Source organism: Passer montanus, unplaced genomic scaffold (assembly GCF_014805655.1).
Source record: "Passer montanus isolate IOZ18808 unplaced genomic scaffold, ASM1480565v1 scaffold27, whole genome shotgun sequence".
Lineage (NCBI taxonomy): Eukaryota > Metazoa > Chordata > Aves > Passeriformes > Passeridae > Passer > Passer montanus.
In genome coordinates this window covers 8183135-8199642 of record NW_024367372.1, presented here as the reverse complement: position 1 = coordinate 8199642, position 16508 = coordinate 8183135, and the positions used below count along the sequence as shown (strand labels likewise).

The 16508-nt window shown below is 42.8% G+C and overlaps 1 protein-coding gene across 2 annotated transcripts in view; it reads left to right on the top strand.

Moving 5' to 3' along the window:
- The first annotated feature begins 1975 nt into the window (after positions 1-1975).
- Positions 1976-16508, top strand: part of CUNH14orf132 (chromosome unknown C14orf132 homolog) — a 33511-nt gene continuing 18978 nt past the window's right edge. Inside the window, exon 1 of one of the 2 annotated variants that reach the window (XM_039712755.1) lies at positions 1976-2096. In XM_039712755.1, coding sequence (XP_039568689.1) covers positions 2070-2096 — 27 coding nt within the window. In that variant the 5' untranslated portion in view covers positions 1976-2069. Of the gene's footprint in view, positions 2100-16508 lie in introns of both variants that reach the window. The other variant, XM_039712753.1, reaches the window with a different exon arrangement.

Here is a 16508-nt window from a genome sequence, read left to right as displayed (position 1 = left end):
AAACCATGCTATTTCACAAACAGGACAGTAAACCAGAGGAAAATCAAAAGTGAAAACTGAACAGTGAATTTTTTTTTCTTTTGTCAAGCTTAAGAACTATGAATTAGTGTTAATTTCTTAAACTTGCTGACTATCACAGTAAAATATTTGGAAACCTGACTGGCAAATCTTGGTACCATTAGAAATCCTCCTTGAGCACTTTGAGGGAAAGGCCAAAATACCATAAGATGGGTAAAAGAAAAAGACAAAGAGCAGTTCTCAAAAGACAAGTTGTTGTTCCAAAGAAAATAATTTCTTCTTCATGTCCCTGTCTGACACAGCCTTAGAGAATGCTCAGTGTAATAAACCTGTGCACTGCTTGGTAGGGAATAGAACGTTCCTCATTAGACATTTTAAAGAAGAGATTGGGTAAAGAGAAACACCCTGTTTGGAGGGTCACTGGTTGCATTTTAAGCAGATGCATCCACTAGATGATCTCCTGAAGTTCTTTACAGCTCTGTTGTTCTACAGTTCTCATCCTCTATAAAATTAAATAAGTGCAGAAGTCACTGTGATCGTGAAACTTTTACTGTGTTTTTATTCTCATGAACTATTTTATTATTCTCTGTTGCTGCAGATGCTGTGACTGACCAGGCCACGTTTGCTATGAGGAGATGTTTACCCAGCACATTTAAAATTTATCTGGATGATGAAAGATTAACACTGTTTTGAAGTTAATTTATGGCTTCTGACACACACATCAATATCCTTTCAAAACTTTGGAGAGACTCTACAAAGAGACAATTCCATTATTTACACAACTGAATTAAAAAATCTTAAAATTACATTGCCTCTTTGGGATTTTACTTGTTTACTTAATGGGCCTCTTGACATAAAAGCATTTTTGGCAGACACATTAATAGTCACTGAAGTAAAGGACTGATTTAAAACAGCTGATTTTCTTTCCATCACCTCCTGCTGCAGCAGTGCAGCAGTAGGCAAAATAGCACAGAGCTCACAGCACACATGGTGAAGCACGGTCTATTTTTTCCTCTAGACTTTAAAATCCCAGTGCAAAGCTGAATTTCCGTGGACTTCTGCTGGTGGCGTACTTTCGTATTCTCATCGGTCCTGATTCAGACCCTGGCAACAGGCTGAAGTTGTAAAAACATGGTCAAAGACTTGAGCCTAGGAGATGAAACTAACGTGTAAAGAGTAAAAAAAACCACACACAAAAAAGCTTTTAATGCATTAGGATGCACATTTTAATTATCCTACTTTTTATATTGGTGTCAAAGGTTTTTCAGAACCAACCTGTGAAGCAAAACACTAAACTTTTCATGCTAAAAGTGATTACAGTATCTGTGAGGAATGGGGAAAAACATAAGAAAAGGGACAAAATGTGTTTATTGTGTATGGCTGAACAGTAAATTCTGGGAACAAGGAGGAGAGAAGCTGAAAATAAAGTTCCAACAGCTCAGCCGTGAAAAGCTGTAACATTGAGCCGTCGGGAGCTCTTTTCAGCCATGGTGAGAGAAGGAACCGAGTATTTTAAAGCCAGGCTGATGGATCAGCACACTGGGCAGGATTAGCTGGATGGATTAGCAGTGCGGCCGCCAGGTGTGCATCTCCAGAGGCGCCGCGTGTGATGCAGAGGATCCGCACACGCCGCGGGAGCCGAGCCGAGCCGAGCCACATCTGCTTACAGCCGCTGCTTTAACCACCCATCGCTTCTCTTCGCAGCACTCGCCCGCCATCGGCTCCGACCTCAAGACCCAGCCCGAGGGCTCCGCGGTTCCCCCGCCGCGGCGCCCCGGCCGCGGAGCTGTTCGTGTGGGCAAGCAGCCCCCGAGGGCCGAGGGGCTCCTGCCGGCCCGGCTGGCCCCGCCGCGGGCGTCCCGGGCCGCCGTGCCCGCCGCAGGGGCTGCCGGCCGTGAGGGGGAGCGGTGCCGTGAGGGGGAGCGGCGCTGCTGGGGGAGGCGGTGCCCGCGCCGCGCCCCCGCGCCCCGCCCGCCCCCGGCAGCAGCAGCAGCGGCAGCGGCAGCCTCAGCACCTCCGCCAGCTCCGCCAGCAGCTCCAGCGGCAGCACCATGGACCTCTCCTTCATGGCCGCGCAGGTGGTGCGCGACGGTGGGACGGGACGGGACGGGACGGGACGGGAGCCCGGGCGGGGGCGGCGGGGCGCGCATCCCCTCCTCTGCTCTCCGCTCCGGTCCTCTACTCCAAAGTTGCGTCGGCGCGGGTGTAAACCTGAGCGGCCCCGCGCCTTGGGGAAGGGGCGAGGAGGAGGAAAAAAAAGGGAAAAAATGAGGCGGCTTGGCGCTGCTGAGGAGAAGTTGGCGGCGCAGCTCGGGGCGCAGCACCTGTTAGCGCCCGGAGCGGGCCCTGCGCTGCCAGCGGCCTCGGGCTGCGCCGGGCGAAGAATCATCTCCCCATCCTCCGAGACCGGCTGTAAATGGAAAGCGAAAATGCGATTTTTCGGTTCTTTTTCCCCCTTCCGTGCTGCGATTGTATGTGCAGCTCTAATTTTGGGGTTTTTTTAAGTTGTTGTCTACTCATACAGAATCCAGCTTGGCGTGTATAGAAATACTCCTCTGTTCACGTGAACAGTTTTTTTAATTGCAGCTTAGTTTTGATTCCAGCTCGAGGCATGGCTATGGGTGTTGGTGTTCAGTGTACTAATGCTTAATATACTGAGAAGTATGTTCTGGCTATAAGCCACCCAAAGCCACCCATCATCATGGTGAATCCAGGTGAATTGGATTTTTAACAGACAGAAAGTGCTGTGCGTGAGAAAAAGCCACACTCACCATCCATTACCTTTTCCAGGATATATTCTTCTATTCATGTGGGTACCTAAGTGTAATTGGACTTTTTCAAGGATAATTTGGATCCAAGTTTGTGATTTTGCCAAAAAACATCGCCCACCATTTAGAGATGGAGTAGGGGCCAGGAAAGCCTTTCTGTACTGTTGCTGCCTGAGTGCTGACTTCAGCTGAAGGTGTTTGTTGGAAGCCAAATCTGATCCCTGAGCTGTTTTTCTGTTTCATTAATTCAATGGCTGTTTTGTCTTGTTCTCTTCCTAAAGTCCACTTCTGAGGGGGTGTCAGGCTCTGCCTTTCTGAAGGTAGCAGTTGGCTGTCCAAGCATCTCTTCCCTTTGGATGTATTTCTAAGATTTTTTTTAAGGAAAACCACAGTGGGGAGGAAAGCATAATTTCTACTGATATGAGATCTTCCTGGTAACTGGAGCGTTTAAAAGAAACTTTGCAGGTGTCAGATAATTTTCCTATGGTCCCTCTCAGCACAATCAGTGAGCTCCCTGTGTCCATCTTTTGTTCCCTAAGCACTGAGCCCCCACAGCACAGAAGCAGAGTGTGCCGAAGCTGGGACTAGTACTGCCCATTTTCTTTTTGTACTCTCCCTCATTCTTGTTGTCTCATGTTCTACATAACTTCTTCGCCAATTCTGTGTGTTGGAAGAGTCACAAAGCACTGTTGCTTTGCTTTCTCAACAGTTCCCAGTGCAAATGTGTCTTACACTTAATAAGGTTATTAATGCAACAGTTTACAGTGAAAAGTGCTTTTCTCCCTGATCCTTTGGGGTTAATTTGTTGTTTTCCTTTGTCACAAGAAGTGTCAATTGAAAGTTTTTGTTTCAGTGTGAGGTGAAGGCAAGGCAATACACCTCAGGAAGAAAGGCTGGAATTCCTTGGAGCTGTGTGCCTCAAAGCCCTTGGGATGGTGAGGATGGTGGGAAGCAGTCTGGGCTGTCAGATCTCTCCCAGTGGGGCCACAGGGCTCACTGGGTCTGCACAGCACAGGGCATGTGGGGGATTCCTCCAGGGAGTATTTGTGTAATTAACCTTTGATGAGCTGTAGGAGAGGATTTCCTGGGCTCTTTTTCTACTGAAGGAAGTGAATCCAGGTCTTAGGTTCCTGTGTACAGCGGAGGCTGCACTTACCTCTCTTACTCGCCATCACGGGCCTGTTGCACCTTTCTGAACTGTCAGCCCTTTCCATTCCTGCCACCATAGTGACTCCTTTAATTTAGGCACTGCTTTTCTTCAGCTTTCTTTTTCACTGCTATATCTTTTTGGCTTTTTTGTTTGAATCATTTCTGTAGCATCTCTGGTGGTGTGGTCCAGTGAGATACCTTCAGAAACAAATGAGTGAGAACACAAGAGAATTATTGGCTTGTGCTTCCTGCTCATAATAATTTTTAAATATATTCTGCTATCACTCTCATTATCATCCACCTGCAGCAGGTATTACATTTTACCTGATGTATTTTACCAGACACGTTAATATTTTGTAGAAAAGTAGGGAATACCTAAACTGAGATGCTTAAAGGCATACAAGCAATGATTACCTCTCAAGTTAGTTTATTTTTACAGGATACTGAAGACTATTTATATTCCTGTAAGTTGCTTTTGTGTGTCTTCACACTTTGTACTGCTCACTGTGGACCCAAGCTGGCTTTGCTAGATGTCTTGTGAGACAGCATTACATGCCTTGTGTGTTAGAGCCCCTCTGATGTAAACACAGAAGCAGAGTGTGAGTTTGGTCACCACTTGCAGCCTTGGTGATTCTACAGTGTGCTATGCACAGTTAAAATCTGGCCTCCTCCTAAGTGCAGCTTGAGCAAGCACCTGAACACCTCAGCTGTCTTGTATTTATTAGCTGTGCCATGAAGAACAGCTTTTGACTGTAACTATTAAATCTTGTTAAAATGAGCCCTTTTGCATCAGTGTGTTCATCTCCACTCAGCAGCTGATTGAGCAGGCTTGGGTGTCCTCTGTTCTGCTGGTGCTCTAATTGGCTTTGGTTTAAGGTCCCTTGTGCTAATGAGCAGGACTCATATTAGCAGCTGGTCACTAGGTTTCCATTTTAAATCCCTGTTTGAGTTAAAGTAATGCTGTACATCTCAAGATGCTGTGGCAAAGATGTTCAGCCACTGCTAAGCTGTATGACAGCCTCATTTCTGTGTGTTGTTCAGTGATTTGAGAGTGCTCTTGTAGTCTAGGTAACCTCAGAAATAGCCACTTCTCATAGGTAGAGACTTTTGCTTGCAGCATAAAAGCCTGCTTTGGGGAGGTGCTGAGTGCTGCATCCAGGCTAAGAGCACTCCTTGCTTTTGTCAGGGGTTAGGAGGTTGCTTCCAGATGCCCAGGGGTGAGCTGCTCCCCTCCCTGCTTCTGACAGACTAAAATTAATACTGATTTAACAGCCAGCTGAGGAAAAAATGTTAATGGGAGCAGGGTTGAAATGCCTTCAACCTGAAAAAAATAGAAGCTTTTAGTGGGAAAAAAATGGAGACAGAGAAATAAAAAAAAATGATGTCATGGTCTTCAGTATGATCCAAATTGATATGAGCTGGGCAGCACCTGCAGTCATAATGTTACTGATACGGTTTTCAAGATTTATGTTTGCAATTTAATTTTCCTGAAGTGTTTCCTGTATTGTCTATTTCATATTGAAAATGAAGACTGGATTTCCTTAATTTGCAGTGTTTTTATGGTTGGGTATGTCTCCCTACAGTAAAAATAAAAATTTAATTGTCAGATAAATGGTCTTTTGTTCTTTTACGTTTAGAACAGGGAAAAGGTAACAAGAGCCTTGAGAATACGGCTATTTCTGTGGGTTTTTTTAATGAGTCATATATAGCTGATGATTCTCCATGTTCAAAACCTCTTTGTAAACAGGTTCTGAGGATTTGAAGTACAAGAAGTTGAATTCTTTGTGTATAGTTTAATAATTAAAAGTTGTATTTTTATAATTATTAATTTCAATTGGAGTAATAGGGGTTTGTTTTAAACATGAAAAGTGATACCATGCTTCAGGAGCTAGAGAAACAAATGAGCAAGTTTGATACAGAAAACAAAACCATTATAAAATAAAGATGATTTCATTGCCTTTTGTTCTTTATTCCTCTTCTAGGATTTCAGGTCTGGTCAGTGATCATTCAAGTGACTTGAAGCCTTTCATTGCATTGGCAGTAATCCAGGTCACCTTCCCCACAACAGGGAGGTGGTCATTGTTGCATCTTGAAGACACCATATAGTTCCCTATTACCATGTCAGAATAACAATCCCTGCTTCCACATGAAACATACATTATTAAGAGCTATATAACTTCTGAAAAGCCCTGGAATACACAGGATGAACTGAGTTCATTTAGGGTCAGTAATGTCATGCAAGGTATTTATGAGAAAATACTATAATAGCAGATTCCGCAAACTTTGATTTTAAATATCCTTTCATTTTGACTTGTGGAATCATAACATCATTGTCATTATGTCACTTAAAGATTGGAAAACACTTTTAAGATCTATTTCAGCCATTAATGTAGCACTGCTAAGTCCACCACTAAACCGTGTCCTTAACTGCCACATCTACACATGTATTAACTACCTTCAGGGGTGGTGACTCAACCACTTCCCTGTGTTCCAACATGTGGCAACACTATGCATGAAGAAATGTTTCATTCAATCTAAACCTCTCCTGGCCCAGCCTGAGGCTGTTTTAAATTTGCCATGTCACTTGTTGCTTGGAGGAAGAGACCAACCTTCACCTGGCTATAATCTTCGAGGTGGATGTAGAGACCAGTGAGGTTCCCCTGAGCCTCCTTTTTCTTGAGGCTCACCATCCCCAGCTCTCTCAGCCAGACTTGTGCTCCAGACCCTTCACCAGCTCACATTTTCCAATATACTCACATTTTCCAGCTGACATGGACAGCCCATGTGCGTGCTGCAAGGCCGGTGTGTGCACAGAGGGTGTGCTCAGCATTCTTGGACACCCAGCCACTGGAACAGAGCTGCTGCATTTCCAGAAATCCCAGACATAGGTCCAGTATCCTTTAATTCCTTTCTAATGAGATTTCTGGATGTTAGAGGATGCACAATTAGGATCTGCTGTACTCTGCTGTATCAGCACAGAGGAACCAGAGTGCAGGATAATAATTGCATTAGTTTTCCCACTATTTCTTTATCTATTCTCCCTTTCAGGGGTCAAGAGGGATTCAAAGCCTTTATTAGCTGTGTGCTCTTTCTTACAGCAAGGTAATTTGAAGGTATTAAAAAAGAGAGAGTTTAGATTTGTGGTTTGGGTAGGTTATTCCCACCAGCTCAAAACAGAATCCAGGCTGCTTGCTCAATGTGATCTGCATGTGTCTGTGTGTCCATTCTCTGCTGCCAAGAAAGATCCAGAGAAAGACAGACAGACCTTTCAGTCATGCTTGCACTTGGGGATTCTGTCTTTGACAATGCTAAATGGTGGCCATTTGGAAGCTTTGACATTACTGGTTTGGGACATTTGCCTAGAACTATTTTCTTCTGTAAAAAGTGGGATCACCAAAAAGCAAGCTCTTTGCCAAACAAACGGAGAGTTGGGATTAAAAGATGCATGAACAACTCCTTGTCAAAAGCTGCCCTGATTATAATCTAAGACCTCAAACAAAACCTCTTTGATCTATATCATTAAACATTAATAATGTTAGCTAGGAGCTTGTAGTCATTCTTTTATATAACCAGTTCAGTGCTCACTTATCTGCATAATAGGGCACTGACCGTTACTCTACCAGCTCCACTTTCTTCCAAAAGTTAAAGTCATTTTCTCTGGCATTCTTTGATTCCTCCAGAATGTCTTGACTATAAATAAATAGAATCAAAGCAGCAGATGTGAGTTTAACTAAGGAGTTCTCAGATGCTTTGGTTCAATCTTAAGTCCCGATGTCTTGTTGTGGTATAGCACAGCCAGAGGGTCCAGCTGTATGATCCAGATGTTGCCGAAATCCTGTTTTGTGTGCAGAAATCAGTGCCCTCATCCAGGGTGTTGCCAACAGTTGAAGTGAGAATCATTTTCCTTCTCCTGGCTGCTTGGCACAATTACATTAGATTTTTATTAGTGTGGGGAACAAGAGGGATCCCTTCACTTTTCTTATCACTGCAGTAACACTGCAGACTACATTTCCAAGTCTTGTATAGTAGAAATTTCTGTTCCAGCAAAGCTTTTGAAAATTCATTGGAGATTTGGGCGTACTGTTTTTATAAAGTGTTGATACTGCACTTTGGAGGAGGTTGTTGTTCCAGGATTGTGCTTGTAATTGCTGTCAAAAGATGTTAAAAGCAGTGATTCCAATCCAGCAAAACACTTAAGCATTTACTGCACTTGGAACACGTGTATATTGTTCCAGTAACATCAGCAGGACTGTCCACTTGCTTAAAATGAAGTATTTCAAAGCCTGGCACTGATGGAGAGAGAATGCTTTGCAATTCATAGAAAAATGTCCTAGGAGAGCAAGAGAAAACCTACTGTAGGTCATGTTATTAATTCGGGGAAGCCTAAGACTAAGTATTTTGGGAGTGACTGTGCTTTCATCAATTAATAGCATGATGAATTTCTCACAGGAGCTCTTACATGTTGGAAGAGGAGGATGTGGTAGGAGGTGGGTGGTGGGGAAGGGAAAGGAGGATGCGGCTCATGTGGCACACGTGTTTGTGCACCTTTGCACAACAAGAATTGTAAGAAACTGGAAATAATTTATTTATGTTTCATGTGCCCATTAACTGTGAGACTAATTCTGTGACACATTTAATATGTTTTGAAATAATTTACATGGTTTTCATCAGTTACATGCTGAAAACTTCACAAACAGAGCAGATGTCGCATATTTCCGTCTTTGTTGAGTGTGGAAAGGAGGGTTGTAATATAATAGCAAATAGACATTCACGTGTTTTACAGACATAAAGCATTTCACAACACAGTTGATTGCAGCAGTAGCTGGGGTCCTGTTGTACACAAAGAATAGCTAGAAATGGCAGGTAAGAGGAATGAAGACTGAAGCAGCACTATGTTCATCCAATTGCTTGTTGAGGTGCCTGTTTTTCCTTGAACAGTAAGAGCCCAACCCTGTTCTACACTGAGCAATGATTCTCTTGGCAGACTCAATGAGAATGGAGCTTCTTGGTAGCAGCTGAATAGCCCAGTTGGGTCCTCAGAATCCATAGACTGGAAAATCTTAACTGGTTATAGATTGGGGTGGTGGTGTTATCTTGATTTTGGCTAATTTCGAATTAATTTCTCAATTCATTGATGAGCTGCAAACACGAGGGTGGAGATCCTGGTTTAAATTTTGTTGAAAATAGAATGGATGCTGGCCATTAGAAGCTAGTTTCACCATCTTCCTAACTTCATTCCCATAACAAACAAAAGCAAAAATCTCCAAATGATTCAAAGGCTTATGTAGGATTAAGTAAAGCAATGTGATCCTTTGGTGACCATACACCGTCAAATTAAATCATTGATAAAAGATTAGACCATTAAACTGGAGTGCAGTGATATGGAAAGCAGAAAATTACATCAGAAACTCAAAAATTCAAAGTAAATAGCAATGTAAATTCAGCAGTTACCAGCTCTTTTAGTTTGCTGTGTCTCTCTGCTGAACTTTAGTTTCTTAGGAAGTGTTTTTGGTCATGAATTGCATTTTCTCCCTGAGCCAGTGAGGTGTTGTAGTCCTCTGTCTGTTGTTTCAGCAGACATCTGGTTTGATGAGTATGGTATCCTATACAGAATTACTGTTAACCCCATCCTCTGCTCAAAGGGATGATGATTTTTAAAGGTATCTTTTGAAAAACTGATGGTTCTCTGTGATTGTTATAAACAATTTTTTTCCACCAGATACATGCTGAAGTACGAAAGGAAGGTCCTTGAAAATTGGTTGTAAGCTGCTGATAGTTGTGTGGCTTGATCAGTGGCTTGATCTTGTGCTGGTTAACATGTTGGGATTGTTCCATTTCCATGGAACGGAAGCCTTTGCCAAACAGGATCCTGACATTTCATATGCAAGTTATGAGCGCTTTGGAACAAAAAAGGGTCAGAATGAAGTGTGTGAACTCCTTGACATCTTTTTTGAAGGTGCTGCATGGTCAGGGTGTGCAGTCCTGTCGGCTCTGGTGCTGCAGTGAGGAATGCCTGTCCTTACACTGGGCACTGAATAGGCACAGAAGACATGGCCAGCTGTGACACAAAGACCAGGAGCACTGAGCACTTACTGACTGTGTGCTCTGCAGTGCTGGCAGGAGTACAGGGAGCAGAGGCAGTACAGGCTGGAAATCTCTCCCTGGGAGTACAACCATGAGCACACAGCAGCCAGGACTGGAGCTGTGAGCAGTGCTCGCTGCCACCCGTTCCCCCGCTGGCTCACACACCCACACAGTGCTCTCAGTCTGTCTCACAGCACCAGCCTTTTGAAATGACACCTACTCTGACACTGAATCTTTAGTTAGACACTGAATTCCACACTCCTGGTAGCTGCCAGAGCCCAAACCTGCCAAGCAGCAGCTAATTAGAAATCATTACTATTACCGTCACTTCAGAAAAGCTCAGCACCTCTATGAAGCAAGATGCTGGATGCAGGGCCATTTCCTTTTGTTTTACAAAGTGACTGTCTCTAGTGTGGAAATATTTTTAAAAAAATAATATTGAAAGCTGTTAACCTCAGCTGGTTCTGTTTGTTGTAATTTTGTTTGTAAGCCTTTCAAATGTTACAAAAGGCGAAACACCCTAGGAATGAGCCTGCATAACTAAAACAAAACCAAACTTCCACTGTGTTGTTGGATTTTTGAGATATCAGCTGAACCTAAGGACATGGAGCAGCTGATCTCCTTTAAATATGTACACCCTAATTAAGTGTATGCCTGAAGTATGTAATTCTCTGAACTTCCCTTCTGCTTAAATGAAGTGTATAATTAAATTTCTTGATAATCTGCAATAAGTGCCAAAGCATTTTGAGGTGTTATAATAGATATTCTTTAAAAGTGAGCTCCACTTGAAAAATGTTGACTTTCTCCTTTTGTCTTTCTACCTCACCCTCCTTGATGTACCACATAAGATTTTATGGGTCTTTCTCAGGGGTTTCCTCACAACTTTTCTCTTGTTGGCCTGTGTAGAATGTCTTCCTTTGAACTCAGGCATGCTCTCCTCTTTGGATACCTTCTTTCTTCATCTCTCATATCTTCAATCCTTACCTTCTATAAATTATTTCAGATGCTACAGTTGCACCATGTCCAGTCCAAGTCCTACAGAAATCTGAGTTTAGTTCTGGAAGATGGGGATGAAAGAGTAAACAATTTTCCTACTCAGGGACAAGAGATCCAAATGCATCAGAAGAGCAAACTAAAGTGCTGCAATCAATGAAACTGTAAGCAACAGGGCAGAAACTTTCCCAGTTGACTTACTAAAGACAATCTGTTAGTATGTCTTTACTGGAGTGCAGGTTAGTCAGAATTGATGGTACTTGATATAGAATCTAAATATCAGGAATGGAAATGTCACCTCCTTTGCTCTGTTTTATATTTTGGTTGTTCTTCAGCTAGAGCAGAGTAGCTTACAATCTCAGTCTGAAAAGTTCTGAATTCTCCTCTACAGGCCGAGCCCAGCAGTCACTTGTGAGAAAGATACTGAAAATTCATTCACAAACACTCTTTTTTCTTTACCTATTATATCTTTCCCCTCACAGACCTAGGGGTCACCTTCATTAAATATGTGGTTATTAACATATTTTATTAATATCAAGGCATGCCAAATGGTTATTCTGTGATAGGATCCAGGCTGTGAAATGGTTCATTCTGTGTTGGTCTCTGAGACGTTGGCTTGAGCATGTGGTGAAACCATGCAGATGAGCAAGACGATGAAATTTGTTGTCAGGGTGGCAGATGTTTTATTCTCCTGGTGTGTTCTCTGGCATTTCTCAAGGACGTGAAACAGAAGCAGAAGAAATTGAATTGCTGTGCTTGCTCTCTCCCTTGTTCTCCAAGGTAGTTTTGCAACTCATTTCTCCTGTAATCTTATCAAGTGTGAGAAGAGACATGCACCTCCTTGACTTCTCTTACAACCATCCTCTACACTTTCACAGGTAACCTTCTTTACCCAGCCAGCTGTAGTTTTCAGCATGGGTGGTTTTCATGGTACATATCTTGCTGATCACTTTAGTGTACATAATACCCTTAACAGCACTTTAAAGATGGGTATTTGGATGACTAAATAAACATTGCTGCCTCTAAAACATTTTTCTCCCAACCTCTGCTCTGCACGGTGCATGTCTGGAGAAGGGCAGAAGACAATGTGCTGATGTAAGCTGCAGTCTGGGCTGTCATGATAATGATCCCTTGCCTTGCCTTAAAGCCCTCAGGTGCCAGTGTGTGCCATGGGTCATGCTGACAGGTGAGGGGAAATGGGAAGAGGAAGCAAAGGTAGGTTTGGCTAAACTCTGCTGTCTTCCTTGAGGACACAACATGGTCTGATTTGAACTGGTACAGAATGCTGGACAGCTCCCAGGAGCCACCTCATTATTTTTCTGTAACTGTTGCCTTTAGAAATGGCAAAGTCAACTGTTACTAAAGATCTTAAAACTCAGTTCTAGAGAACAATAAATAGGAGAGTCTCTTCTGTAATGATGGTTGGTCTTGTTTTGCCACCTGATCTTTGCTATTAGAAAACTAATCACATAGCTTTACACTCTAGCCTTGCCTAATCAAGGGTATAAGTTCATTAATACAAACAGATTCAATAATTTCTTAGTGTTAGATTTTTTAATTATTAAAAGTCAATACCTTGTATTGCCCATAGATTATGATGGTAATTCAACTGGACTCACATCCATGATATCTTTTTTACAGAAATATGTAACATTTAGGGTATGGATGCATCTCCACACTTACTCTAGAGATCTCAGGGGCACTATAATGTAAGCAGCCATCAGGCATATACTGTAAATTTGTGTGAGACATGATTGGGACCTTGCACCCCAACACTCTGATGATCTGTGGTGCCTCTGCTCTGTCCCACAGGAACGTGGCATGACCAGAGAGATGAGGGACCGTAGGCTGAGCCAGCATTGGCAAGCACACATAAGGTGGCAACCAGAGACAGACAATACAGCTGAGTCTATTGCTCAGTGTATTTCAGGGTTGTTGTCCAACTGCTGCATTCAGCAGTGACCTACAACTTAGGGAGTTCAACCTCTAATGTGATTTTCATTCTCATAAACATCAAAACTTTTCATGACGAGTGTAAAGTTTCACCTGAAACTAAAGGACACAGAGAGGAAGGCTGGACTGTCCCACGAGGCCACAGAGGAGATAACGATCTCAGTGAGCACTTATTCCCAGTTTGGTGCTCTTTAGTGTGGAAACTTAAACTGGCCATTGGCTGCAGAGGCAAAGCAGCAAATCCTTACTCCACATGTGCAGTCAGGTGGCCCAGCAGGTAATGTTGTTAATGAAGTTATGGCTAGAAGCCTATCGCCCTGTCTTTTGGTACTGGATTAATGACTATCAAGCTCTGATTTTTATGTTGTTTTGTCGTTTGGTTTTTTTAAACTATGGTGTCATTTCCTTTAAAATGAATTTGGCAGGTGATCCTTACAGAAGTTTAGAAAACTGGGACTTTCAGACTCTGCACCATTTTCTGCTTGGCCAACAAGCAGAACAGGGTGTGCTCTTCCCCAAAAATAAGCAGCATCTTTCTGCGTGCTGATTTTGACAGAAATCTGACATCAGTTTAGGAGTAATAGAGCTCATGTACAACTCTTTGCCTCAGGATCATACTATGCTCCTGTCAGTCCTCGTAGTCATCCTGTTCGCTGCCTGTCTCACAGGAGCAGCAGAGTGGTGACAACCGAGGAGATGCAGCAGCTGTCACACCTATTTACAGTTTCTCAGTCACTGATGTGAGAATAAACAAACATGATATTCCTGCAGTTGCATTGTTAGCAATTTATTTTTTAAATCAGTCACTTGAAAAATATTGAGACACAGGTAAAATAGCTCTGTGAGCACTTTCTGTGTGGTTTGCAACCTACTGCTTGACCTGAGAATTTCACTCTGTTTCTGTTATCTTAAAAGAAGAGCTAAGGTCAAGGCCACATACTTACCTGGTGAAAGCACACATTTCTCTTCTGAGTGAAGTTGTATCAAGAAGGGATGTGGCTCAACAAATGCAGGAACATGCTGATTCCTGGCTGCCGTTGCCATTGTATTCCCTGATTTTATTACCTGCTCAGCAGTGATGAGTAATTCTCACATGTAAGCAAGTGATATTTACTGTAAGAAAGGCCAAGTAAATTCATACTTGAGCAAACATTTAAAGAAATAACAATTAGAGATTGCTTTCCTATTTTGTTTGAGAATGTGGAGGGGGAAAGAATTTGAAAATATAAACATTTTCCTTTGTATATCCAAGAAACAAATGCAGAAGTTCATATTTTCCATCATTGCATCTCCAGAAATGTGGGCATGAAACTTGTTGTATTTGGTCAGTAAATCTTTATTAAAGTCAAACAGTGACTGACAATAAATATATAAAAAAGTTGATAGGATTAAAATCTGTGATCTGTTTTGGGGGCTGAAGTGGAACAATCGCAGATAAACAGAAGGAGGGTGAGTCCATAATATCCCATGAAGACACAGCATTTAGGCTCTGTTTTTCCTTTTGTCTCTGCTTTCCTCCTCCTCAAAGCTGTGGAGGGGACCACACAGAAAAAGCATCTCATGGCAGGATGTATGTTTACAGTGTGGCTGTGTGTGCTTAAAAGCTCAACATGGATGGTGCTTTCAGGGGAGTGACTTCAGAGCTGTGATGAAACATTTTACCCTTTGTTCCTTGTTCATGTCTCTTGCTGCCACCCTGCTTTAATGGGCTACTGCAGCCTTGCACCTAAGTCCTGAGTCACAGCAACACATGGCAGAGTTTGAGTATCTCTGCTGCCATCTGACCCTCCTTTGCCATGGTTCTGTGTGATGCTACTGCTCCTTTTCTGCCTAGTATAAAATAATTATCTCTGAGAACCACTAAGGGTGTATTTATTGTGTATTTATAACTTACATTCTCTGTAGGATCTCATACCTGGATATGTATGTCTGTGATGTTGGTCTCACTGCTTCATCATTAGGAGAACTCTGCCCTTCCCTGGAGGCACCTGATTGTAGCTTCCAAAGCGTAACAGTCAGCAGTCAGCATATTTGGCCTTTTTTTTTCCTCACACTTAATTTTTTTCCTTCTGTTTTTCTAATTAATCAGAAAGTAGACTTGCTTTTGTGATCCCTGGAATTACTGGAACCAGTGCTTCAAGCAGCACAATTCCGAGTCATCTTTCAAATGTGATGTGAACTGTTTTTGCTATAGGATTATTTATTTCATATACAGTCTGGGCTACATTTATTTTTGTAGGTCACATTTAACTGTGGCCTGTGCTGCCCAAACCAGGCACTGGATTTATGTTGTGGGAACCATCAGCAAAAACCTGAATCCTCCTGAACTGGATTTTTTTTCCTTTATTCTATTTTCTATTATTCTATTTTCTATTTATTCTATTTTTATTCTATTTATTCTAGAAGCCACTAGGTAGCATCCACATGTATTTTTTGAAAAATCTGATACATTCTCAAAGAGAGAGGCTGATGGGAACAATTGCTGTTAAAAAGCAGGAAGCAAAGCAGCAGTGAGGACATATGTGCATTCACGTCATAGAAACCTGATGCTGACCAGAGCGAGCCAGCCCTCACCTTCCTCCCTGCCCAGGAAAGCCTCACAGGGACAGGACACCACCTGACCCTGTTGCCACGTAAGGACAGGGTGAGCCCTGGCCATGTTTCCAGCATGCAGGAGCAGGTGGCCCCTGTTTGTGAGCCTTGGCAGAGCGGTGGTCCCTGCATCCCGAGGGGCACGTGGGCAAGCAGGAGTGGGGGGCTGGCACTGCTCTTCTGCTGCCCATCTGCCACTGCCCACCAGCGTGAATGCCCCTGTCTGCCAGAGCAGAAGTGCCTTTCACTGAAGAGCAAAAGGGGAATCCAGGAGAAGGGTGTTTGTGACACATTTGCTCCCAGGTCCATGACTCTGCACACTGAGTGCTCCATGCTGAGAGCAGCCATAAATCATCGGTGAGAATAAGCACAGGCTTTGCCTGCATGATGCAGGCATGATCCAGAGAAAGCAATGCTGAAAACATTGACTTAAAACTGTCACATGTAGGACACGTAGAGCAGAACTGAAAAAAACCACACCAGAGTCACAAGCAGATGTAAATCTGCTCACTAATATGTCTTGCAGGCAGTGTCGGGGTGTTTTGGTGATAGCTGCTTCTGCAGCAGAGCAGGCAGCGTGAATGCAGTGCCCACAAACTGCTCAGAATCCATAAGTAAAAGGCAAATTAGCTTTGCCAGACCTGTGGAAAGAAAAATATAAGTTGAGGAAATAACAAGTGAGTGATGTGCACTCTGCACTTCACTGAATGCAGAGTAAACTGGAAGTGCTCTGAAGATTTGGAAACTTGAAATTGTTAACCAAAAAAACCAAGCAATTGTTTTGTCAGGTTATGTTTGGCCTTTTCTTCATCTATCTCAAATGAGGAGCATTTATATAATAAATGAACACTTGTGTCAACCATCTCATCCATTCTTCTGTATTTCCCTTCAAAATCTCATCTAATTCAAGCTGCCATAATCTCATCCATTAATCACTTTTTATATTTCAGG